This window comes from Mycetomoellerius zeteki, unplaced genomic scaffold (assembly GCF_001594055.1).
Source record: "Mycetomoellerius zeteki isolate Tzet28-1 unplaced genomic scaffold, Tzet1.0 scaffold73, whole genome shotgun sequence".
Classification (NCBI taxonomy): Eukaryota; Metazoa; Arthropoda; class Insecta; order Hymenoptera; family Formicidae; genus Mycetomoellerius; species Mycetomoellerius zeteki.
The window spans coordinates 1,964,530-1,992,511 of record NW_017257753.1 but is presented as its reverse complement, the minus strand read 5'-3'; the positions used below and the strand labels follow the sequence as shown (position 1 = coordinate 1,992,511).

Here is a 27,982-nt window from a genome sequence, read left to right as displayed (position 1 = left end):
CTCGTCTTTCTTTCTTCCTTCTGCTTTCTTTCTATCTCCTACTTGTTCCTGTTTTTATTCTCCTCTCTCGTGTTTCGTTTTCTCTCTTTGGCCGACCGGCTCGGCTCATTTGGTAATGCTCGAACGCGGTGGCAAGTGTCTAAATTATTACCCGACACATATGGCGATTGTTAAGGGGCATAGTCGCCTATATTTTTGGACATTGCCCTACATAGACTAGCGACGGGTTTATAGCACTGTCGAGCGATTATTTCTGGCATGTCGTTACATCGAGCTTTTATGGATTCAATCAAAATGTTTACGATATTTTATTCCGACAAATTCAGCGTGGCAAATATCGTTATAATTATTCTTCAATTAACTTAAAACAATTTACGGCCACGTTTATGTGTAACGATATTCACTGGAATATCTTTTTAATAACAAGTCTGATGTTTGTACATTTTTTGAAATTTGCATTAACGAGGATTCCTGTGGTCGTAAATGTGGGAGGAAAACAAAACGACGCAGACTCATTTTGATGATGCCTGATGATGTTCCACAACCTTGACTGTAACTTCCGCATAGCGCCGATTGCAAAGCAAACCTCGCTCATTTACTATTAATGCGCACTTACGCACCTAATTTACTGCAATTTTGCATGCGGGAAACACTCGCACATCCTGCGACGAGGACACGAGCGTGCGCAAACACGTCGTTAAACGTGTGTGTCGCAATTACGTCACCGGGTATATCGAGTAAGACGTGCATTGTGCCTGCAAGCACAATTTTGCGCATCCGCAGGACACGGCGTCCTGCGACATACAGAATAATTATCCGTAATCGCGTAATTATCAGGAGTTCTTCTTTATGCCCTTACATCTCCGTTTTCGCTTTGCGCAATTAGGTACTCGGAACTGAAACGCATGCGGCCGTCATGCGTGCGTTTCTTCTTAATTCTGCCGTGAAACGAGAAACACAGTTGAAAGAAGAAGAAAAGAAACAACATTTATTAAGTACTCTCTGATTTTCTAACATAATTCCATATGATTATGTTAATTAGTTTCATGTTAAGTACAGGGTGATCGACCCAACACTGTATTACCCACTTTCTTTAGCACAACTTTAGACATGAGCATCAACTTCACATAGGCATTTCTCTTCATCAAATAAATACAATATGTGACTTGCGAACAGTCAGAGAAATTTAAGCTTAATAAAGATAACAATAAAAAACAAAATAGATGAAAATAAATCGTCATATCGCATGTAGTCGAGAAATGTCGAGCTCGCTGTGCGACGAATTGGACTTCCAACACGACAACTAGAAATACTACAAAGCGGAGTGCTACTTTGTTGACAAATAAATTTCTAAAAGTGAGAAGCTAGCACTTCCTCGGGACGGTAAGAGTAATGCAAGCAAGTACAAAGTGCGCGGACTGCGAATAATAGACGGCATAGTCGACGAAAACGTCGACTATGCCGTCGATAAATAAATATAAAGCAACAAAAAGCATTAAAATTCGTACTATGAAGGTAGCGTTGTTGTAAATAATGAATGGTAATCAGAAAAATGGCTATGACGACGGATTCGTACTGAAAAATTAGTTCGAAAGATCGAAAATTCTCAGTGAGATTCACAGTGAGCGTAATTCTAATTAATATATTTAAAAAATGAATAACTTTTTTCGAGAATGGTAATATGCAGTAATATGAGAAAATATAAATGCAATTATAGATATTTCTACACCGAGAGAAAAGTATTATATTTGGTATTTGCAACTATAATTGCATGATAAGATAATTATAGTTACACTATTAGATATTAAAAGAGTAATCTAATCCCTTAAGTTAAAAGAAATAACATTTTGTTATTTTTAACTTCCATATGAATCAAAATATAAATTAATCTATTTTTGTAGTTAATTTTAAAGTAAACAACGTCCATATTGACGTATGTACTTAGTAAATAATAAATCAAATTTGAGAGAGTCAAATTTAATACATCTTCTTCAGTTAAACTGTTTAACTCCGTATTGAGTAGGAGCAGTGACGACCTATAGAAATGATTAAAAATAACTTAAATCAAATTTAATTTGACATTATGAATTCAACACAGCGTAGAAGCTATTTTTATAGTTATTATTACTATATTGTTAGTATAATAATTATACAATAATTATATTTATGATATCTACCAAAAAGATATTGATACCAAAAATGTCTGTAAATTATAATTAAATTATAATAATTGCAGTTATTTTTTCTCGAAATGTAAGTAAACTAAATTGAGAAATTTAAACTAGTAGCATTCTTCTTTACAAGTTCTTCTTTCAATTTCTAATTTAAACTTGTATAGTATAGTATTTGCACAATTAAAGATATATTAAAATTAAATTTATTTAAAAAATTATTATCATTAATGAGATTTCATAACTCATTTGCGTTCCAGAAAAATCATAGAAGCAAAGAGAGACAAAGTCTTCGATGGAGTCCGACCGTGGAAGCGTTAGCTCGCATAATGGATGTCCACAACGACGGGAAGGATGATGAAGAGAGGAGAGGGAGGGCAAACGACGAAGAGCACGACTACTATGAGAGAGGAGGCGACATCAGGGGGCGATAAGGAGCCGGCAGAACGGATGGAGGAACTCCCCGACGAGCGGGCGGCAGGAGGGAAGGAAGAGAGGTGGCAGTTAGGATATGAATTATGACGTGGTGCGAGCGAGAAAGACGAATCGAGTCGGTCGCGTAGGTCGTTACGAGGCTCGAGAAGGGAAGCGCGAAGGTCTGCCGGAGAAGTAAAAGGCAAAAAAGTGCCGTTCGCAACGATACACGGTATTGCGGGGAGAAAAAAAGGCAGTCCCCGCTAAACGAGCGCACCCCCGACGATGACTGTGACGATGACGACGACGAGTGACGAGGAACGTGCTAACCGCGACGAATGGCTTTCGAGCCGGTATATACCGAACGGGAGAATTTAGTACCAAAAATCAGTAGGTTGTACATATGGATGTGTACCAGCGCCGATGGGGAGTCCGTATCAAAGTGTTAAGGTCGTTTGCCATCGGTAACCAACCGCGACTTGTCGACGTTGATCATGGCAACTTGAATTTTGCAGAGAACTCCTCAACCTTTTTGTATACACTGAGAAAAATGTTCTGGTTAAACCAACAAAAAGACCCAACCAGAATGGTATTGTGAGGCCAAACAGAATTTCTGGTTATGGTAACCAAAATTAATTGTGCCTTTCAATCAACATATATTAAGTAGGTTTTACAAATGCAGTGTCAGAAACTGTGTTATAGATTTTGACGTCAACTGCAGAGAGATAATCAAATGTAAATGAAATGGGGAAAAAAAATTGGCCATTTTGTTGGCGTTGGAATTGCTGGCACCATTCATTCTTTCCACCTGCATTCTATTAATGTTATTAATATTCTTGTCTTATCTTATTGCCCGCAACTATTTCAGTATGTCCCTGCTCGTATATCCCTGTAAGCTCATCAACTATCTCTCCGGTGCGGTCTTTTTAATATATCGCCGATTCCGATCTTGTCAACAACTGTAGCCTCCTTTTTCACCGAATCTCGGGGGGCTTGTCTCACATTCTAAACAAGTCATATCTACCTATCCATCTACCATGCAACATCCACCGTCGCGCTCGACTGCATTTCTACGTCACTAACGCGCATTCCACAATACACCTCTGTCCTTTTCCGTCTTCTTGCTCTTGTTTGACCACGGCGCCCACCGTCGACGTTCGCGATGATCGCCCGCTGCTTCCTTTGCTCTCCCTCTACCCCGCTTTTACATTCTACCCCGTCTATTTTCGAACTCGTTGAAAAGCCATGGAGACAGCACTTTCGCACGCGCCGCCATGTTCGCGAACGCTCATCCTGATGTGTCAGGAAAATTCAAGGACTTCTCGCTAATTTGTCGTATTCATATTCTTTGGCCCAATAGACTCATTTTCTTCAACTACCATGTTGTGAAACATTGCTTATAATAAATATTTTTCATTTAACTTTCAGTTACATAATTCTACATTCAATTACATTAATTTTAAGCAAAAATACTTTAATTTAAACTAAAGTCTATTAAAATATAATGGATCTATGAATATGATCAGTTAAAGAAATTTCGGAACAAATACTGATTAGTGCTTATTAGTAATTAGTGAAAAATCAGAGAGAGAGAGAGAGAGAAAGAGAGAGAGAACACCGATTGAAACACAAGGAATTAGAGAAAGCTAACACGAAAGAAAACCTTTATATAAATGTGAAATCCTCCGGCAAATCTGCCAACAGTTATAACAAGTTACATGAAACTTCTCTCCGCAGGCCGTGACTTCCGCTCAGCACGAATTGGCATGAAAGAACGTGCTGGCTATCATCTTGAAGAAACCTCGACGATCGAGATGACGATCGGTCGACGACATTCAACTCTTCAGGAAGATACGAAGTAAAGAGAGAAAAGAAACGGCGACACACGGGCGAATGGAAGAAGCTCGGAGGCGACGAGGAAACCGCAAAGAACGATAATGATGAGACGAGAGGACGCAGAAAGCGAGAGGCACAAAAGAGAGGACGCCGTGGAAGAGAAACTGGCCCGAGGTAATTGCCGGGGCGTCTCTTCGCACCTCATCATCATCATCAACAGCCGCGTTGCCCTCGTCGTCGTCGTCGTAGCCGTCGAGGGTTCCTGGGACCACCCGTTAGAGTCACCGACGCCGTCGATTTTCGTCTGCATCGGCAGACGAAGCGTGCTGTCTTCGTCAAAAGCTTCGTCGAAAACGACAGTCTAGGCGAAGCGTTTCGCAATGGTCGGACAACACGGATAATGATCGAAGGATACCCGATACTTACACGAGACACTTAATTATATCAAGTCACGCTAGATTTGGCGGATCGTCGCTGTTTCCTATAATTCTAATTAAAGATTACTGTCACATACATTTTGTGTATGTTAAAATTATCTATCTCAAAAGCCAAGATATTTTTAATATTTTCTTAAGGAGATCCTAAAGCCGCCTATATTACCGACTAATCATATAATTTTTGTATAACAAATACTTTTTTCTCTTTCACAGATTCGAAAATCCTTTTCCGGGATTAAAGTATACGCATTAATACGTGTTTGTAAGATGGAGTTTATGCCGAGAGACGACCAAAAATTTCGAAATTGATATATTTTTTACCATTTCTGAGTGTAACATGGCGCCTCAAGCTGTCAAATCGTGACAACAATTGCTTGATATAAATAAAATTGAAATTTAAAATAACGTCGAGTTTTTAGAATTAGACTTAGACACTTTTTATCGAGACGAATTTGTTATATAAAAATTGACACGAATGTATCATAGGTTGCGTGAGATATTGGTGTGGTAGTATATACCGACATGTCGATGCGCTGGAAAAACAGCAACATCTAGTGATTTTGTCGGAGTTCGAACTTCGCTTTAGGATCCTCTTAATAGGAAAATATAAAAGTATATAATATTTGAAATTTCCAAATAAATGTTACACACACAAAATAATTAATTTAAATAAAACACAAAAGAAATTATTTACGTAAAATAAAAATGCAATCTTTTTACAGCATATTTTTTTTAACATTTTTGTTCTTGAAACAGAAACAAGTATCAGATCGCACCATAGGATTATTCTCCGCAATTATTTGTTACAAATTGCTTTCCAGGAATTAAAGCGAAGAATTTCGCTCGAATCGAACTCAAGCTGTGCGTTCTCCCTCTGAAAAAAAAGCATGTCATCCCTCAAGGGGATCCACGACCGCCGTGCTGCTTCTTGCGGCAATAAGAAGAGAGATCGATTAAACGGGACTGGGATAAGCATCGGAAACGATGCCAGATAGTTGTCCGTTGTCGCCTCTGAGGATCATAGATCTTACCTACGTCGAGGTCCGAAATTCCAGCCGCCGTTGCTCTGAGAGGGGACGACGAAACTCAGCCTGCTCGACGGCGCGGCGGCGATGGCGGTGGCGGAACGAGACGCGCCGCGACGCTCATGGAATGCGAACGACGCTGACCTGGACCACACATGACGCCGCGGTCGGCTTTAAATGACTATCGTGAAATACGATAATGCTCCGTCGTTCTCGTGCGCTGAACACGAAATCTGAACTTGGACACGGAAGACGGCTCGCCGAGAGGTCGAGACTATCACTGGCACACGCGGCATTTTCTTTACGATCGTTTCGACTGTTGCAAGTGTGCCTTTTGGTAGTTGCATGCGCCCTAACAATGACGAACCTATTTGAGGAGTATCGCGTTCCTAGTATAGGTACATCTGCTAACTCGTTCTGTATGTCACCTACTACTTAATAAATCTCGAAGAATATTGCTCCCTTACTTTAAAAGTGACAACTCAAACAATTTTATTTTTTATAAAAAAAATTGGAGAAACTGTTTTTTTCAATTTGACAAAAAATTATTGATTAATCAAATTATCAGCAAAAACAACTTTTAAGTATATATTCAATTTTTATACTATATTATTTATATATGTTACTAAATACATAAAAAATAAAATTATATTGATTCAAATTCAATACGTCATAAATTAATGGAAAATACATCTTCATATAAGTTTTAAAATAGAAAATCATTATCAAAGGGGGTTAAATGACAATGAGAAAAAAAAATTAAGTACGTAATATATACACTAAAAAAAATGATATTATATCAACAGTATTATTTTAATTGAAAATAATCTTAACAACGGTATTAATAAGACAAATAAAATTTTATTAAAACAAGAACATGACGTATTTGTATCATTAATAGTGTTATTGAATTAACCAAATTTTCAATTAAAATAATGCTGTCGATACAACATTTTTTTTCAGTGTAGATTATAAAAAAACAATAAAAACTATAAAATCCGTATAATATTTTCAATATACAAAATAAGAAACGAATAATTCTCTCAATAAGTAAGTAGCGTATCCACGGCATTCTCGATACGCTAGAGTAGCATATTTGCGGCACTCGTTAACGTCGACGTATCCGCGAGGTGTTACGCCAGTGTCTTCGCACGGTCGCTCGTTCTCGACAGAAACGATTATCGAGGATGAAAGAGAGCCGCGGCAAGCGAAATGGAGGAACCAGTCCTGTGCGGTCGAGACGTGGTGAGACGCGGAGGACCGGAGGCGACCGGACGATCGGACGGACGTTACGGGCCAGTCGTGTTAAGGAAAGACGAAGCGTGCGGGGCGCGAGAAAGAGAGCGAACGGGCAAAAAGAAAGGCAGGAGTGCGCAACGGTAGCGAGAAACAAAGTGAAACTTACGAGCTGATTCTGATAGGCGGTGACAGCGGTGAATATGGCCTCCGGGAATACGAAGGTCTTGTGCGGCTCCTTCTCGAGGTCCACGATCGGCTTCGTCGAGCCCGAGTCTGGCCGCTTCACCAGGTGGATCCTCGGCTGGTACTTATGCATGGAGTTCAGCACCAGCTGCAAATTAATACAAACTGACTGTAGACTCGACATACAACGAATGGCGTAAAGTCACACAAGAAAATGTTGATGTACGAATGATTTTACAATGTATGGAGATTACATTTGCATTTAAAAAAAATATCATGTCTATATAGAGAAATACATTGTTAAAGTTATAATGTCAAATTATATTCAATTTGAGTTATTTTTAATCATTTCTATGGGTTGCAACTGCTCCTACTCAATATATTGTTAATTTAATTAAAACAAAGGAATTAAACAATTTAACTCGAGAAATATATTAAATTTAACTAAAATTTATTATTTATTAAATGCATACATTAATATGAAATTGTTTACTTTGAAATATTAAGCAATTCTATTACAAAAATGAATTGATTTATATTTTTACACATATGGAAATTAAAAATGACAAAATATTATTTAAAGCAATGTAAGGAATTGACTCAGTTAATTCTTCCTGCATTGTTAGGTATCAAAGGAGTAATGGTAATCCATGGATTAAAATCAACCAAATAAAACATTTGTAAATAAACGCTTGATTTTCCAAATAAATATTTCCTCGGATGGAACTTTAATAATTATTTGTATAATTTAAAACGCTTTTGTCTTGTTAAATAAAAATCAAATTTAAACAAATTCATTAAGTTAAATAACGTTTTGTTATTTAATTTTCAAGTGCATCAAAGTGTATTATTTTAATACGAAGATGTAGTTAAAAAAACAACTACATCTATAAATCAATTCATTTTTGTAGTTGTTTATTTTAGTTTATTTTAGTTGAACTGTTTTAGTTAAATTAACAACATTCAGTAGGAGTAATGGCGCCTACAGAAATGATGAAAAATAATTCAAATTGGATATAATTTGACAGTGTATATCTGATCTTGTATGTTAAATGCATAATGCCATAAATATGTCAACCATTTATGATCTTCAATTTTCGACACGCTATGTTTTTTACTATATTATTTATAAATTATCGTTTTCGCGACGTAAAATTTAGACGACTGTTCCTTCTCAAGTCGTGTTATAATTCAAAGAGACGAATGAAAATAACATTGTGTAATCGGGAGATCTCTCGACGCAAAAATCGCAGGTGTCCGATTTCGTCCAATTAAAGCCGTAACTACTCGACTCTAACCAAATTAACCGAACGATTCGACTCGGACGATGTGAATATCGTCGAACAAGTTTCACGCGTTTCTTTATGCTTCGCATTTTCATGCAACCCTTATTTCAAAGGGTACCATTAGATATTCTCAAATCGCTGACAGCTCATCTTTTCCCGGTGACGAAGACGCGAGATTACATCGAGTTTCACGTTGCGTTGACTTTGGTCGTTCCGGGTTTTGAATCGGCGACGAAGCCGAGGGCATGCGATAGCATTAACAACAACGGCGAGGATCGGCCGTGCGGGAAGAAAAAGCGTATGAATTAGGAGCATCTCGGCCGGGCGCGCTCCCCGTTACCGTTCAAAAGAATCACTTTGCTCGCGTCTGGCAGCGTGTAATACCCTGAATACAAAATGAGTACCGTGAAGAAGCGCTGCCCCGATCAGAGTTCCTATTTACGTCAGTCATCCGATGAATTAAGGGCCCCGATGCGCCGGCGAGAAAGAGGAGCTCGGGCTGACAATGAGACGGAGGAAAAGGGAGGAGGCGGGAGGGAATTGAAAGAAGAGCGAGGTGGGCGAAGACGCGGCTGAGATTCCCGTGTCTTATGACAAACGAGACAACGGACTGTCAAATTATCCCGTGGAGCGACTAAATCGCGCTATGATGAAATTCGTTTTATCGGCGTCATTTTTATCCTTTTTGTAAACGAGACGTGCGGTGGGTCGCGAGGTTGCTTGAATTTACGGTGATGACATCCTTGATGACTTTTTGATTTTAAAGCAACGTGAGGAATTAACTCAATTAATTCTCTCTCTCTCTCCCCCCTCTCCCTCCCTTCCTTCCTCCCCTCCCTCTCTCTCTCTCTCTTTATAGACACAATGATATTCCTTCTAAATGCGAATGTAATCTTCATCATATATAACGTTGAAAAATCACCCGTATGTCATCACTTCATTTTCGTGTAACTTCACGCCTTTCAAAATTCTCATAAGCGCTTGGCAATGTCATCACTGTTGAACTTTACAGCTGCAAATTCCTTTATGTAAAACCAGTCGTGTCACACTATGTGTGTAGTTATAGAAAAAGAAAATTGTCCGGAGAAAAATGTATTTCGAAACGGTGCAAAATGTGAAAGGTAAGATAAACGTGGTGTAAAAGCTTTAAGCGACGAGGCGAAATGCCGCCGTGTTGCGTTCCACTTTGCTGAACTTTGTTGAACCTAACAATCGATGCCGGTCGACTTATTAATGCAACAACCGGAGGACGCGGTAGGCGTGCACTCGCTGTCTTCGACGCCGACAATGTCGTACTTTTAGCCACAGCTGCGCCGAGTAACGTGTAAAAGTTTAATGCGCGAGTTGTCTCGAGACAGCTACGTCTGCCCGTCCCCATCGCGAGAAAAAACGTGGAAAATTCTTTATCCGTCAGAAAACGTCGACAGTTCAATAGAGTTCTCACATTGCGCGGCAATTAAAGTTAGCTAAACGAGATGTGCAAAAAGATACTATTTTTTTTAATTAAATTCTTTTTTGTAGAATCTTGTTCCTTCAGCTACGGAGATTTAGAGAATTTTTTAATTACACAAAAAAATTGATCTTAAAAGAAAAAATTTCTTTTCACGATAATTATGAGCTTTAATCATAATCATAATAATTTACTACATTTTCATAATTACAAATATCAATATATTAAATATCGTTTCACACAAATTGAATATAGTTATGTATTTAAATCGGCATTTTTTAAAAATAATTTAGAAAAAAATATTAGGAAGATTATATAAATATTACTAAATAAAATATTATAAAATAATTATAATCGCTTTTCTTTTTTCACATAAAAATATAATCAATCTGTTTCTATCATTTCTATAATAAACACTTTCTAACATTTAAACCTGGAGGTAAGAAAGGAGCAACTTTTGATCTTATTTCATTTTACTTGTCACCGGTTCGCAGATCATTCAGAACGGTGGCACGGCACTTTCGGAAGATCAATGCGCGTTACTACGTAAACGCGCAATCGAGTTATTCATCTTGCAGTTGTGAGAACTTAATAATAAAGGTCGATTTTCGTGGTGGTCTGACAAGTGTCACGAGAAATTAACCGGATGCCTCTGTGCGAGAAATAGACGGTTGAACGAGGCTTATTAATTAATTAATTCAATAAGAAACTTAACACATCCGTCGCAACGTGAATTGGAATCTGCACCTCGTCTTGCTTTTTATAGCGAGCTGATATAGAAACGCCGGAAGTACAAAGATAATTCATACAAAATGATCAGCGCTGAACTGCTAAGTTTTTATTCACAGCTTCATTGAGTTTGAAAATCTAATTTAATCAGCGACACGAAACTAATACGTTTTCCGTCGTTCTTCCTCTGATCTTTACTTATTCAACATCTTTCGAAAATTGACAGAAATTATCATAGCAATTCAATTATTGTGCCAATCTGCGCAAACTCGCAGTTCAGCGATTGAGCTTAATGAGACAGGACGGGGGATGGTAAAGTTTTTCTAAAGATACTCACGTGCCCATGCCTGTCCATATCGTTGTTAGTGAGCTTGACTTTCTCAAAGGAGACGACCTGCTTTCGGAGCTGCTCGCCCGTGAAAGGTGAATCCGGATGGACGTAGAGTCGGGCTGGCGCCGGCGGATCCGCCTTTCCGGCCACCAACCAGCAGCTCCTGTGATATGCGTACCGATACCTTTTATTGTCGACCGGTACAATATCCATCAAGACTGCGTATCGGCTGTCCGCCTTCAACCCGTTGAATGAGACACGACACGTTGGAAACATCCGCCTGCGCAAACACAAATGTATATCCTTGGTCAAAGAAGAGGTCTGTAGAATTCGAATTAAATTTAAAACATTTCATTTTTAAATAATTTCCAACTACTAGCAATTGTCGTTTGAATTAGTAGCAAGTTTATTTTTGCAGTTACAGAAATCGAAGCCACACAATAAAAAAACACATTTTGTATTTGTGTTAAAATCGGTCCTTGTTTAAATTTTTGGATTAAATTTTTATTTGAGCGTTAATTTAACATAATGTGATTGTGTTATTTGAATATTTTTATGTTAAGTTGATATTCAACTTTTTAAAATGACACAATTGATAAATAATTGAACAAATAACATAAAAATAATATTTTCGAACGTAAAATTTAAGATAAATGAATAAAATATGTTAATTTTTAACATATTATAAATGTTATAACTTAAAAATATTACAAGTATTTGATATATTATAAATGTCAATTTTACTCTAACGTGTTGATTTAATGTATTACCTATGAATGTTAATTTTACTAAAGAAATACACTTTTACAATTTGCATAGAAATTGACAATGTTATCTTATTTGTGTTAATTTTTTACATAATATTTGTGTTACTTCCTAACATATTCATCTTGTTAAATTAACATAAAAATTTTGATAGACCATTTGGGACATGAAGTGTGTTAAACTTAACAGAAATTTTCCAATTGTGCACAAATCTTTAAATTGTTAATAATTAATTCCCGACTCGATACAGAATCCATAAACTGTCTTCTGACAATTCTGTTATAAAACAGTTCCTAAAATAACGTTTATGACTGTTAGGTAAAATTAACTGAGACTTGATTAATTAATTCTTCGTCTTCTGCTAATGACGGAACTAGAAATCTCTTTCGATATTTTTGATAAAGGAAAAGTGTCGCATTTTATCAAACAATGATCCAGGATGATTCGCGATAATTTTAGGGTTGACCCGTTCATGATCATCGAAGGGGCAAGAAGAGAATAAGCGAAGAAAGGGGGACGACAGGGGCGAGAGGGAGATGGGCCCGGACTGGGGATTAGTGGTAAGGGGTCCGCGGGGGCAGGAGACCTGGCGTGAATGTTTTGCCTCGGAGGCCAAACATTAATACCGTGTCGGGCCCCCCGCTGCTCGACCACTAAAACGCGGGGACACCCGCCGATCTTATCTACGTCTTCTCCTCGGTCCTTGTCGACTCGGTATGCATTCATCCCGCCAGCGCCACGAGTGTGAGTAATGCTTTTATTTATCAAGCCGTCTTTTGTTAATGAATTGAACGAGGGAGAAGGTGGGTCCTTACCCTCTCGCCACATCACCCTCCTGCCCCTTCTTCCTCATTTGTGCCTGATTTTCAATCCTCCCCTCCCCCCTTTCGCGCGACCATTTTTCTCGTGACCGCGGGCACAAACTCTGAGGATGCCTGCAACTTTTTTTCCATCGGATTATCCACCAAATTCCCGTCCCGCCGCGAAGATGGTGACTTTAAGGATGCGCCTGAAAACTCAGTCTGAGCATCGGGAATGCAAAAATTCGTAAAAATAAAGAATATAGATAATCCTTTAGATATTCTATTAATATATTTACTGTTTTGCATGATCAATAATTTCGCATTTTTACAACAGAAATTGCATAAAGCAAAGTTAAAAAATTCATGTGTACAGTGTAAGTAAGAAAATTGAACTCCGCCCTGAAAATCTCTAAAGACGGCGAGAAGCGTAATGGAAGAAAGAGAAGAGGTCGCCGGGGGTAGTTCCAGGATTGCCTAGTGGAAAGTCTAAGGGGCGATAAAGGGGCGGTAAGTTGACGGCTGAAGGGAGCGTCGACCAATGTCGCTAAGACGCAGATCTAATTACCGACGCACGAGTAGGCGCGCACCCGGCTGGAGGAACGAATCCCCCGCAAAAGGGGGAAACCTACGACGAATAAAGAGCAGGGATGTTGCCAGTCGTGGCGGGCAATTAGGCGCGCGTCGACCGCGTCGTCCCTCCCATCTTTTCCGCCTCCTTTCTCTTCCGGAAAGTTTCCTTGAGAATCTCGTCAGTGTTTTTCTATGCGACCATCCTCGCACCCCATCTTGTTAAATCGTTGCCTAGGGCTGGCGACTTTAATTCTTCTTATGAAGATCTAATATTTTGTTTCATTCGCGAAAAAAAATATTGCAAATGCATAAAAAAAAGAATTTTGGTTATAAACTGCACAGTTGGAAAATTTTTATTAAATTTAACACGTGTTATGTTCTCAAACGGTCCATCTATTATAAATTTTTGTGTTAATTTAACACAAGATGAATATGCTAGAATTTAATACAAATATTACGTGAAAATTAATACAACACATGTAATACTTTAACACAATTTGGAAGTATATCTCCTAAGTGGAATTAACATTTATAATATATTATATATGTATTAAATTAATACATATATTCATCTTTTATTCATTCATTTTAGAATTTACGTTTTAAAACTACATCATGTTATTTGTTTACGTACTTATACACTGTGTCATTTAACACTGAGAAACGTTAAAAATCAATTTAACATAAAAATTTCAAAACAATCATATTATATTAAATTAATAACCAGATATGCTAAAAATTAAACACAAAAATTTTATCAAGAACTTTTAATAAGTTTACTGTATAAAATAAAATATAAATTGTCTATGATGATATAGAAATAAATTTTAACTTGTAGCGCAATTTAATAATCAATCAATAAACAGGATTTTACATGCTATAATTCGCTGTGTTATTTTTATCCTTCTTCTTAAGAATGCCTATCGTAATTATGTCAAAAATACATTTCTTATTCTACGATCAATTCGCCCCGTAGGACGTCACATCAGTACAAAGGACTATTCTACGTCGATAGTTAACTTCGTGTCCAATGTTAGCATTTCCGTCGTTAAGTCGAAGATATATGTTTGAGAAGGTGGTATATCGCGAAGCCTCGAGACAAACCGCGAACATAAAACTTCTCGACTGCCTTCCGCGAATAGGCAGCCCCTGAGAGGTCCTCCCTGGACTTCTCCCCTCACAGTGTGATCCCACTCGAATCCTCACGCCTCTGGTCGCCACCGCTCGTCCCAAGGACCCTTATAAACTGGCATAAGCTCGCCCGGTTTCTACACCGGCTCGACTAATTGACTGACGGTCAATATAGCAATTTAACCCGCCAGCTTGCCACCAGCTCGTTCTCCGCTTTTTATTCTTCTACCTCCCCTCCTCCCGATCCCTTCCTCTTTCCGTCTATGCCCCCTGCGCTCAGGTAGTCTTAACTCTTTCACAGTTTTATATTACTGGAGTATATTTGTGTGTGGCGTTCTTATCCTTTTATTTGTACGATGTATTGCATTATGTTACTTTCTTGTTGTTCGCAATTGAATTTGTTTACTTACAAAGAGGCGAGCAAGCGGAAATGTTGCAAGTGTACACGTATGTTAAGCTTACATTTCACCTAGCCGATCACTCGCTGCGTTTTTATATTCCCGAACCAATTGAAAAGTTTCATGTTTAAGTTTTTATTATTTTCTTTCCTGCCGTTTCCGAGTTCGTGATCCATACCACGTCTATAGCTTTTTTTATTCACGATCTCCAGCCACTTGTTAAATAACGTCGGCTTACCGCAAAATAGATAGTTGCATCGATCTCACTAATATTCTCGCCAATTTTCTCTTTCTCTTACCTCTCTCTCAAACCAATTTTTTTTTATATAAATAAAAATCGATAAGATAATAGATTTTGCTATGTGACAAAAAATTTTCAGTTTTGAAAATTTTATCTTTTGTAAAACAGCGATAAAATCCCTGAGTTCTTTAAATTTACATATTATTTCATTTTTATTATTATACAGTAAAATATCTGTAAGTGTTAAAATAGATTCCTGTTAAAATTTTTGTGTTAAATTTTTAACATGTCCGATGTTAATTTAATGATATTATGTTGTTTGTGTATTTTGTGTTAAATTGTTATTTAACATATTTTAGTGCAAAGATAATACAATTTATAAGTAAAACAAATACAAATAATGTATTTTAAAACGTAAATTCAATAATAAATGAATAAAATGTATATTAATTTAATATAAATGTTAATTTTACTGAAATGCATTAAGTTAATACATAAATTAATTAATTTATAATATGTAAATTTTACTAGAAAGAAATATGCTTCCATAATTTGCTTACAAATTGTGTCAGCGTTATATTCCTCCGTCCTCGTATTAATTTTTTACATAATATTTGTGTTACTTCCTAACATTCATATTATGTTAAATTAACATAAAGATTTAGTTAAATCGTTTAGGACATGTAATATGTGTTAAATTTAGTACAAATTTTCCAACTGTGTACTCTTTACTCACAATCAGATTTGAGTTGTAAAGCAGCATTATTGCTGATACGCCGCCTATTGTTTGTGCAACTTCTAATTCTTTTGCGTCTTTTATCTTACTCTTTCTATAGTTTACAAATGCACATCAATAAAGTTATTATTATTTATATTTTATTAAAAGTTGTAAGTTATAATTTCTATATCACGCATTATAAAGGATTGATTTCAACAAACTTTTAGACTGCTGATTGTTCCGAGAATAATATCGTTTTTTCCCCCGTTTCTCCTACCTAATTCCCGCGATTAAAGGATCGCAATTTCAATGCGATTAGGACGTTTGCTTATGTTTCGATGTAACGTGTCAGGCGAGTGACAGCTTGCTCAGGGTAACGACACCTCTCGCCCTAACCCTAGCCTGTTTCTATCGCCGGGTTCCCCCTCGGGAATTTTCGTGGGTGTCGCGACGTGACCCGTGGCAGGACGTGATTGAGTTTGCAGCGACATCGCCCCGGGGGCGACGGCGGTTTCGGGACTAAAACCGAAGGGGTGAGCGGCCACGAGTAATGAGAAAGAGTCAATCGCCCCGATGTTGTCCAGGAGAGAAATTCAGCCTGCGATGCATTAGCGGTACATCGTCCCGAGGGAATTCTTCCCTGGAGCATCTGGTTGCCTCGGGAATCGCATTTATCCCTTCTTCCTCTTTTTTTCCCCTGTTCCCCTCGAGAAATGAGTCTAGAATTGTTTCTGACTGCGATCCATCGATTAATCGTTGTGAAATACGCACGAGACTAATCTTTCTATCTCAGCATCAATGATTACATGAATAAAATAATAATCATATCTCAGGCTTCCATGTATTGTTACACGCAATTCTAGATTTATCGTTTATTATATCAACTTTGGCGCTGGCGGAGATAACTGCAGATTGCGATTTATATGTATATATTACGGAATCATGTTACACAATAAAGAATTATGTAATATATATTCATCTAACACTAAAAATAAAATAGACTTCAAAATTAAAATCATGATATATAATAAAAAAAACGACTCAATTATAATAATTAATAATTGTACGATGTCGTTGAACTTGAATATATCCGACAATCACTTGCGATCGCGTGATTAAAATTTATCGATATCTATCTAGAATGCCTGCGGCAGTTATCTTCGATACCGACAAATAAATCAGCGTTACAATCCAGATAGCGATCATCCTTTCAGGCAGCGGAAATCGATAATTTGATGTACTTTGACCTTACCTGCCAGTCTTTGTGATGATCATCTCCGTGCCGAGCTCGTTGAATTTATCCCAGAGATCCTTGGTTTCGAGGTGGCACACCACGTGCCTCAGCTCCTCGCAATTCGAGCGTTCTTGGAGCAGAGGATTCGTCACCGGCGAAACACCGTTTCCACTCGTGCTTCCGGTATCGTCCGTTTCCGGCTCGTCCTCCGGATTGATCGTCTCCGAGACTGGCGGGGCACCTCGAGCGACCCCAGAACCGCTGGCTTCCCTTTCTGCAATCCATGTTTTCGCAATGTTCGGTATAAGTATTAATATCGTACGCGACATAAAAAAAAATTTAATGTATATCTATAAGCTCTGTAATGCTATATAATACCGAATTATCCTCTCGAGAACGTAAACTCGTCGCCGCGTCATTACTATGAATTATTATCCACCTCGTGCAGCCGCGGTTTTTATTCGCCATCAGCGCGCCGCTGTACACGGCTACACAACCGGAAACGACCGCGAGAGGGAAACCGCTTCCGGCACGATCCGATATAAAAATCGAGGATCGCTGAAGCGTAGTAAAACCTCATTGCAAGCAAAGGCAGTCGAGCTTAAGGACCGGCATTTATCACTGCCGTGTCATTGACGCTCGTTTTTACCCGTTCAGAAGTCACTAAAATAGCAAACGGCGAACGGGAGTTACCGTGAATGAACCGCGCTCGATGAATATTTAAGAGCCGTTCAATTACAGTTATATTTCGCCGTTCGTTCCCCGTTCCGCGACGATGTTTTTCTTGCGCACCGGCGATACTTTCGCCGCTTCGCGCGGCGAGCGAAATTAAAAACGAGACTCCGTCGATTCGTAATTTACGAGAGGGCCGCCCATTACCGCAAATCGTTATTAATTTTGTCCGAACGAGCCGACATATTGCGATAACTCGATTCTAAATTACGCATATACGAGTCTCGACACCGATTAATACCTATCTCTGTATAACGCTTTTATGCCGCGCCGCATCCTACTTGCTACTCCGAACCTGCGAAGTTTTTTCGACCTTTCTCGCAAGAAAATTCTCGCATTTACATACATGTGTGGACGTTAATGAAAAATCGCTTTCGTGACACGCAATTATTTATCATTTATTCGACAACTTTATTAACGGAATAATGAAGAAAGGGAGTGTCTTTGATTAAGATTTTAATCGAAAATTGAAGCTGAAAATGGTAAATCGAAATGAATTGAAACGATGCCCTGTTTGGATTTCGTGTCGCGAGAATTGAATACATAATATAAAGTTATAATATTAAAGAGTTTAAACAAAAACTACAATATCAATAATGATGCGATATACATAAACGTTTTATCTACTTTAATTAATCCAGTTTAAATTCTTGTTTTCACTATTAAATAAATCTCAAGATATCATCGGACAATTTTTATTGTGCAGCGCGGAAATAAGATCGTATCGCAGTCGTGTCAAAGCACTTGAAAGTATACGGCACGAGAGGTATAAGGTTCTGAGAAAATCACGTTGATTAAAACGACTCACTTGATTAATACCGCAAATTAACTCGGAGACGCCGCGTCTTATTGAGGCGTTTTATTTCACGTAGATCGTGCTAATCTCTCGCGTTTATACGCATAAACGTTTACATACACGCCGATTCAGCGTAGCGTTGTGCACATATTATAGTTACACATTCAATCACATCGACGTAAATCTAAGTGTAATCCATTTGGCGGTGGTTATAGGTATCCAGCTATCGATGATAATATATCGTTGGCGATAAGCAGATTCCTTCGACGGTTCGGCATCGCGATCGATTATAAATAACGCTGTGAACGTTCCACGCGAGAAAAGTCAGCTTTACAATTATATTACGCAGATTGTTTCCGATTTTAATGACGCAAGAGAAAAGTAATCGGTTGATAAAGCGACGTATTGCCGTCGACGGTGATTAATCGTTGCGCCACGACGCATAGGCGACAGGAAGTCAAGCTCTCTTTTTCAAGATACTTACACGCGAATTTCTACAGGATGTGATTGTACGACGCGAAGATTGAACGCTTGACGCATGTAACTCGCCGATGCAAAGAGTTAATTTTGTTTTAACGATCTTCAACCATTGTTAAGATAAACATAATCGTTAAGGGATAAAACTTGAATTTTAAAAAATTACAATTGGCATATATAAAATTGATTTCATTCGCACGATGAAACAGAATAAATTTTCAACATCGATAATTCGTAGTTTGCGCAACGTAAACCACATCGATGCGAAAATATCCTGAGACGATTCTTTAATAAATTTACTGGCACTTTTTTTTCGTAACTTTCCGATAAGGGCCTTCTCCGCGCACGCAGTTGAGATCAGAGTTATTTATATCTAACGGGAATGTGAGACCAGCATCTGCCATTTTAACAGGTCCCTTCTTCGCGTAATTCGCGGACACGTATTTACCACGTGCGCCTTCGCGTTTCCATGGTAAGAGCCGTCGTTGTACTCGGGGAAACCGTAATAAACTTCGTAATGGGCAGTTACGAAGTACCGACCTGGCTGGTATGTCAGGTGCCGGCTATCAATTTTGCACGTTGATGCCGCGCGCGCGAGGAATTAATTGTCCATTCGGCATAAGACGAAATCCGGCATCGGTATTATAGCCTCGCTTTTCCGGTTTTCTCTCTGCGAAAATCCGTAATTGATCGCCGTGTACAAGCCCGCAGTATATATACTGTGCACGTTTCTCTTTCTTTATCGGAAAATAAGCACGTAAAGAAAAAAGAAAATTTTAACGTCGCGTCGGTAAGATAATACGAACCGATTACAAGTCGAAGGCAGGATGGAGGCACCGCACGAAATATAAATAAATATGTAAATTATTGTATTGGCTGCCAAATACAATTTTGTATTTTTTAAATATTGAAAGAACGATTTTTAAATTTTTGAAAAGATTTAAATTTTGCAGGTCTGAAAACTTCTAACAAAATTATTTTGATGGTTCAATATTTCTGATCTATATATCCAGCAAAATTTTAGATCTTTCAGCAAAATCATTTTTTCGATCATGTATGATAAAAATATACGGAAAGGATAGTTTTGCTAAAGCATTAAAAAATTTAGCTAGATACAGGTCTGAAAATAATTTTGTTAGACCATTAAAATAGTTATGTAGAACACGCAAACTGATTATTAAAATGTCAAAACTTTTTGCAGCATTGCTTATCGTATCTGAGATTCCCACGTAATTATTTTGACAGTCCAACAAAGATATTTTGAGATCTAGTTAAATTTTTAAATATTTCAGCAAAATCATTCTTTCAGTATATAATATATAAAATATTATTATATATACAAATATAATCAAATATAATATATAATAAATATATGATTGAACAAATATCTCAATATATATTATATACGAGTATCACGATTAACGTCACAACAGTTTGTTCAATATTATTTCAATTTTACACAAATGTGTGTTATGCGTGCGGTGAATTGCTAAATGTAATCGAAATATCCAAGTCACGACTTTTCAATCTCACTTCAGGGTAAAAGCTCACATAGGACAAAAACCACAGAAACAAGGAAGTAACACGGTGGATAAATAAAGTCTCTTGGTTTACCTTAAGTTACTACAGGTTATAATTTCACATACCGCCGCTCTTAGCCGGCACCACGCTAATAACGCTAAACTAAAGCAAGCTTCGTCGTAAGTGGATATAATTATCCTTTTTCCAGGCGCTACTGCGCGATCATTATATTGCTTACATGCCGTGTATGACCGTCGTGCCGTAATCGAGGACATTAGTCATATTACATTTAATAACGCCTAAACCGCGGCAAGACCAGAGGAATGATTCTCGAAAGTTCGGTGATATAATATTGATCGACCGCAAAATTGATTGACGGTAATACGTGCCATGAATTATCCAGTTCGATATGTAAATTATCATCACGTCCTCTGTTATTTCGTTCCGTATTTACATCACACGCATTTTGCGGTAAATGCCTTTTGATCTCTGGTTTACAACTTGCACTTTATACAAAATAGACAAAGAAACAAAATTTCGTTTCACAAAGATATAAACTTTAAAATACCTACTTGAATAACACAAGTACATTTTACTCTTGCATGCATAAAACAGTTTTCCTAGTACAAGTTAATATTATATAAATTATCATAGTGCTTCTTGTGTAAATTAAAATGCATAATGATTATAATCTCTATTTTATTTTATGTATTTCGAATCGCTTCGACCAACTCTTCTGCTTTTTCTGTTGTATCTTAAATGAAATATACGGTATATTTTATAGAGTATCGAAAGTTCGCATTACGATGAATATCGCACATAATGCATAAATTATGTAAATTATCTCTCGATTACAACATCGCCAATTCGCTTCACGAGTGGTATCGCGCATTTATATTTCTTGCTTCTCTATGTCTTTATTACACGTATGATAAATTATATAAAATACGTATACTGAACTTATATCTTCACGAGTTCATAGGCATATTTATTTAAACCGTGCAATATGGGAAAGTGTCTAATGCCGATCTTTGCAGGTTGTTAACCCGCTGCTACTAATTTGTGCCCATATAAATATATAATTCCAAATTTTTAAGCACAATCCGCAAAAGTCATCCGCGAACGATGAACTTTAATTCTTTTTAATGCATATACAGCATATTTCAAAATATTTAATTATATGTAGTTTTTAGTAATCTTTAGTTTTTTTTGGAAAATTTTGAGAATTTTTAGAAAAATGTTTATTGAGCAGTTCCGGAGTTTAATATGCTTAAAGTGATTCTAGAAATAAATATCTCGATAACAAAGCCCGAAGTAAAAAGACTCTAAGAGTCAATAAAATCTCCTGTCGTACACTGAAGAAAAAATGATGTTATATTAACAGCATTATTTTAATTCAAAATTATTTTGTCAATTCACACACACACACACACATACACAAAACACACACAATAGCTCTATTAATGAAACAAATACGTTAAGCTCCTATTTCAATAAAATTTTATTCCTTTCATTAATATTGTTATTGAATCAACAACATTATTTTTAATTAAAATAATGCTGTTGATATAATATCATTTTTTTCAATGTACAGAAAATTACTTTATTAATTATGTCATATGACTTGAAGTTAGTCAATAAGTAATCTTAATTTTGTCAAAGTGATAAAAATGAAAGCGATATTTATTGACTCACCCATGTATATTATTTTATTTTACACAGTTATTTTACATCATCAACAGATATTATTTTAATTTTGATACGCGCCTTTTTATGATATTTCTTATTTCCAAAGAGTATTCGCTTATTTAGACAAATGAATCGCTTTAGAAAAGGTTAAAAGCAGTTTGATCCTCTAAACCGGGCGACTTGTTTGCGCAATCGTAAACTCCTTGGCGGCCGCTACACATCGCGGAATATTAGGTACGAATTACCACTTGCAATAACAGTAATCTTCATTCGTCGGCCAGCTTTTAGCCGTAAAACGCCGCGGAGAGTCCCTTGCGGTCGCCGGACTCTGTATTTACGTTGCGCTCCAAGCTCTCGCGGCTGCGAACCTTTCAATATAGAAAGATCTTCGTCGGCGGGGATTATCCGCACGCAACTCGTCGTTTCCACCGCAAGAGAGCCGATAACCACAAAGCAATAATTAATTACCGTCGGCACCGATACGCCGATTATTATCCGGCGAGAAGGAGCCCCGCGTACACCTGCACGAGTCGAACTACGCGCGCGTTTAACACTCCGCGAAGAAGTTATTTAACAACCGCGAGATCGAGTACATAAATTCTGAAACGGCCGATCGATATCGCTTCATTAATACAACTCGATGGGCGTAGCCGGAATTATAGTTACACCTGTGCGAAGAACGTAAGGATGTTCGCACGATTCTCCGTGCGCGCGCGCGTTATTATATATATATAGAAATTATTCTTCAAAGTTGCATAATTATGCAACTTTGTTTAACCCTTTCGAGCATGTTAAGTATTATGCAAGCTAACAGAGTCTTTTCTCTCTTTTTTCAATTCAATTCTCTACTTCTGTCTCTGTTCCTATCTTCTTTGTCAAATGTTTTCATTTACAATATTAACCCTGAAACACACATCACTTAGTCTGGATGACTCACACATATAAAAATAGATTTTTTTACAATTTTTTAAATTTTTATTTAATGGTTTTTCCTTAATAACTTCAGAATAGACCATTTTTCGGCAATGCCGTCTATCAGTCACATTTCTGAGACTCCGAATTTTCATTAAAGAAAACTTGTGAAAAATATTGATTGAAACCAAAGTTATTATGACTTCTCAAAGCTGCATGAGTCGCCCAGAGTTTTAGGCAAAGACATAAAGTTCTGCGCTATTCGTATGTACCTATACAATTGTTTGACAAAAATGAGAAAATAAAATGCAAAAATGACAAAAATAAGATGCAAAAACGGTCAATTTCTATCTCTTTCTATTCAATCAATCACAATATCTCAGAAAGAGAGGGGGATTGGCCGTCCTCGCGTTTCTCTCATTTTTATTGACCACATTTGATACACTATTTAGATACGGATGACGCAGTCTATACTCTATTGTCCGTATTCATAATCAGACCTTATATTTAAGGCTTCCTTAAATTTATCAGCCAATCAAATAATTCGTAGAGCATCTGAAGATAAATTTAACCCATTAAGAACCGCTGGTCGATTTTTCGACCAAAAAAATAGATCAACTTTGGGATGCGAAATTTTTGGCGAGTAGGCTCCTTAAAGGCATAGTAGCTTGCCATTAAAAGAATTTTAAATTTTGAGAAAAAAAATTTGTCTTGGTCCTTAATGGGTTAAGGAAGTCTCTAAATATAAGGCCTGACTATGAATACGGGCATATGTCTTTAGTTTAGATTGATGCCGAAAGTGATGCGTTTTAAGATTAATGTAGTTAATGTATTAATAAATTATTATCAAAATAAATTCTAGATTTCGCTTCGTACTTTCAACGATTTTCATTTCTTCTCAATATCGACGCACCGAGATTGAAGAAGAATTTATTTGGAATATTGAGAATCGTGAGACCTTTTTGTCGCATGCATGTGTGAGCCCGACACTCGTCGATTAGAAACAATAATTATTGACGACGACGTGGCATCGCGAGACGCATTATTTCCCAGGAACATCGCGTGGCCTGAAATCGAGCGTGTTTCCTCGCTTAATTGCGGAGAGGCATGGAAAGAGAGAATCGGCGTCCTCGGATATCCGTGATTAAGTTGCCAGCGAGGGTCGCGCGTCTTGACGCGATAAGAGCCTGGCATCAGGCGATACCTGCTGCGTCACGTCGATCGCGGACGTACCGAAGGAAAGAACCTGTCGGTTTTTCGAGACGTCACAATAAGCAGCCGGTAGAAACCAGTGATTTTCACCGGTCGCGCACTGACGTTACGTAAAACGATGCAATTAGCGACACGGCGTGGCGGTTCGATAAGTCGCGTAAACATCCCCTTTGCATCAAACTGACAGCAGACACTTTCAATTATAATTTCTAGCTTTGCATTAGTACGCAATAGATGAAGGAAAATTTAATTATAAAAGCTATCATACGTAAGTTTGGCTTGCAAGTGAGTGAGGTCATGATTAGACAGCGAGCACTAAGTGCTGTGCCTTCAATGGATTGAATTTAATAGTATGCTTATTTTTTCGTTTTAAGTTATTAATTAGATTATTTGTGTTTATATAAAAATCTAGGTAATAAATATTTTGTCATTAAAAGTGTGAAATGTATGACAATCTTATGTTACATAATTAAGAGTGACTTATTTCCTTGGACGGAAAATTTACTTATCAGTAGTAATATCATTCAAACTGTATACAATTTTAACATAGAGCTCTAGATGAATCCGAGTAGCGCAAAAGTCTACCATGTTTGACCCTCATGTTAAAGAATTACAAAACACTTAATGGCGGTCGAAATAGCCAAAAGGAAAGTTGTCGGCATTCGGCTCAGAAAAAGCTCTCTTTTCAACCTTCGTTCTACCTTCATTCGTTACTTAGGGAAGGAAGCTAAAATGAGGCTTACAGAACGTGCAGAACGCCAAAACCAAACGCAGATAGTCTCAGCATCAATAGTGTTCTTGGATTAAAAAGATTAAACAATTGCATTGAGATATTCGGTACTTTATAGTCATTTATTGCACACAATTATTTCATCTTCTGGTCCATTCAAATCGCCAGAAGAATGTTCGTGTTTACCGGAGTGGCGTTCATAATTGGGGAAACGTAGATACGCGAGCGATTCTTGCAGACCCTCGATGTGTGGTCCATCATCCGTGTATTTTTATTCGACACGATCTACGGTCGTGTTAAACGACTGACGAAACGGATGACGAGCCGCCATGGTGGCCGAGTATCTGCCTCCTGGCGGCCGTGCGTCTCGTTTCTTGGCATATCTCGCAGCTTTACGGCACGCCGAGTGAATTACGATTGCGAATGCGAGCGCGGACGAAGCGGATCAAAGCGCTCGTGGGACAGATTGAAACGGGTTGTGAGCACGAACGACGATCTACGAGTCTTACACTACGAGGAGAACAAACACCGCCCTCATCCCGTTTGATCCGATTGCGCGCGAACGAACTCGTTAGAATCGCTAAACATTGCCAAATTGATGTCTTCACTTTGCGTTTGACACCGTGATGAACACCGTATGAACACTTGACTTAGCCGAATTTTGTATCAACTGAATGTCTAAGAAATATCACGGAAGACACTAAGATTTAAATAGATATTTAGGTAAGTTAATTAATTAATTTTTAGTAGAAATCGGTACAAACGGAAAACTTCTCAAACAATTTAATTTTTCCAGATAAAAAAATAAACAATAATACAAGTGGAAAATATATGAATAACATAAGTAAGTGAAAAAGTGAAGACTTTATTTGATCCATCTTGGTGCCTAATATCGTGAATTTTACAATTTTTATCCGATTTATCAATCTTGAGAAACACATTTCTAAACTGAAATTGCAGTACGTAATATTGCAAATTAAATTGATAAGCAATTTAATAATACTGGTACTAATGTCTAGTATCTTAAACAAAATAAAGAAATTATTTCCCAAGACAAAGTTTCTACTATTCGAGAAAATATTTATCACTCGGTGTTCCGAAAATTAACAATGTAATTTAACAGCAGTAACGAGAGTGATATCATAAATATTTTCCAACGGAAGTCTACGTCTGTTCGAGGAGACAAGTTTACGAGTAAGCACAGCGTGCGCGAATGAATTACGATCGTCACCGAAAATCGAAACATTCGCAACTGACAGGAACGCGCATTCCTTAGGTACATGGAAAGAACAATTTTGCTGAAGCATCTAAAAATTTAGCTATAATTATAGATTTGAAAATAATTTTATTGGACCATCAAAATAATTACGTAGGAGACTCAAGCATGATGAGCAATATTTTGTAAGAAGTTTTAACATTCTAGTAACCACACACACACACAATTTGAGCATCCAAATAAAATTATTTTAAGATCTGTAGTTATCTAAAAAGGAATATACTAAAATTGATCCAAAATGGTCAATAAATAAATTTATAGATTTAAATAAATTTATAGATTTATAAATTTATAGATTTATACATTCATAGATTTATAAATTTAAATAAATTTATAAATAAATTTATAGATCTAAATAAATTTATAAATTTTAAGATATGGTACTTATTATCATCAGATTATTAAAATCTTCTTAAGATGCTCTAAATAAGCATCAATATTATTAAATTGCTTGTCAATTTAATTTATAATATTACTACCCTAGTTCTGTTAGAATTGCGTTTCAAGTTTAAAAATTAAATTCAGCGTGCAGTTTGCAGAAATGGATATGGTATATAAATTTACACTGAATTATTTAAGCACTAAAGATTCAGCTTGATTGTTTAGGATCTTTGTTTCCAATTTATTGTGTATTCACATCACGATCTTAAAAGATACTTTGTTTAATATTGTAAATGGATTTTCGTAGACTTTCACCAAATGTTCCATAGGTCAGAATACTGGTGAGAGAATTTGACCACAGGAAAACCAATATAGAGTCGTAGAACATAAAGCTACCCGAGCAGCATAATTCATTGGTGAAACATTGGTTAAACGTTGGCATACATTGGGGATATGTTGGGCCAATGTTACGCCGATGAATTGTGCTACTAGGGTATGTCGCTACTTCAAAAGTTTCTTTTCACTTTTCGGCGATTTCACTTTATTGATTCTTTAATCTTGTGAACTTTGCGGTGCGTTCTCTTAGTCACTCGAATGGTCTGCGGACCCTGGGTCTTTTTGAGTAGCCATATATTTTCCAAATTTCTTTACAAGGCTCCACTTATGCTATCGTTTTGTTCTGTGTGAGTGTGTGGTCATCTCTACACAAAATCCTTTTACTAGTATCGTTTGATGATTCCGTCAGTAGAATTTTTCGTGGAAGTTTCATGAAAATCTATTTACAATATTTGAACCAACTTTGGTACACTCTTTTTGGATACTTCAGCTGAAAACTGATGTACTCGTATCTTTCCATGCATATTATAAGGTTGCGTGATATCGCGACTATTTCTTCGAATTGCATTTTAATTTAACGCCACACCAATAACGGGTCTTTCGTGCTAATAACATGAACGGTGCCGTTCCTCCGCCCTTCTTTTTTCGAGGTCTAAATATCTAATTAAGATAGCGGAAAGCGTATTAAAAACGCTCTGTCGAACGTCGCCAGAATTACGCCGACTCATCGATCCGTCATTAATGAAAAGTAAATTAGCGATATAAAGTCGGGCGTGCGTGCGCGACCGTACGAAGGAAAGGACTGTCGCGGAAGTCTACGTTTGCCGAGCAACGAGGTAAATTGAGTATTGACGCGCCGTATCTGATCGCGCGATAGGAGGAACATCTTCAGATCGATCAATCAATCTGTCGACAGGTAATTAAAACCGGCACCTTGTTTGTTCGCGAAACGTAAATTA

General features: G+C 37.3%; 1 protein-coding gene across 1 annotated transcript in view; it reads right to left on the bottom strand.

The window, feature by feature from the left end:
• LOC108729446 (T-box protein H15) overlaps positions 1-27,982 on the bottom strand; it is a 56,563-nt gene that overhangs the window by 11,869 nt on the left and 16,712 nt on the right. Inside the window, 3 exon segments of the mRNA XM_018458573.1 lie at positions 7,289-7,453; positions 11,108-11,381; positions 16,980-17,235. Coding sequence (XP_018314075.1) covers positions 7,289-7,453; positions 11,108-11,381; positions 16,980-17,235 — 695 coding nt within the window.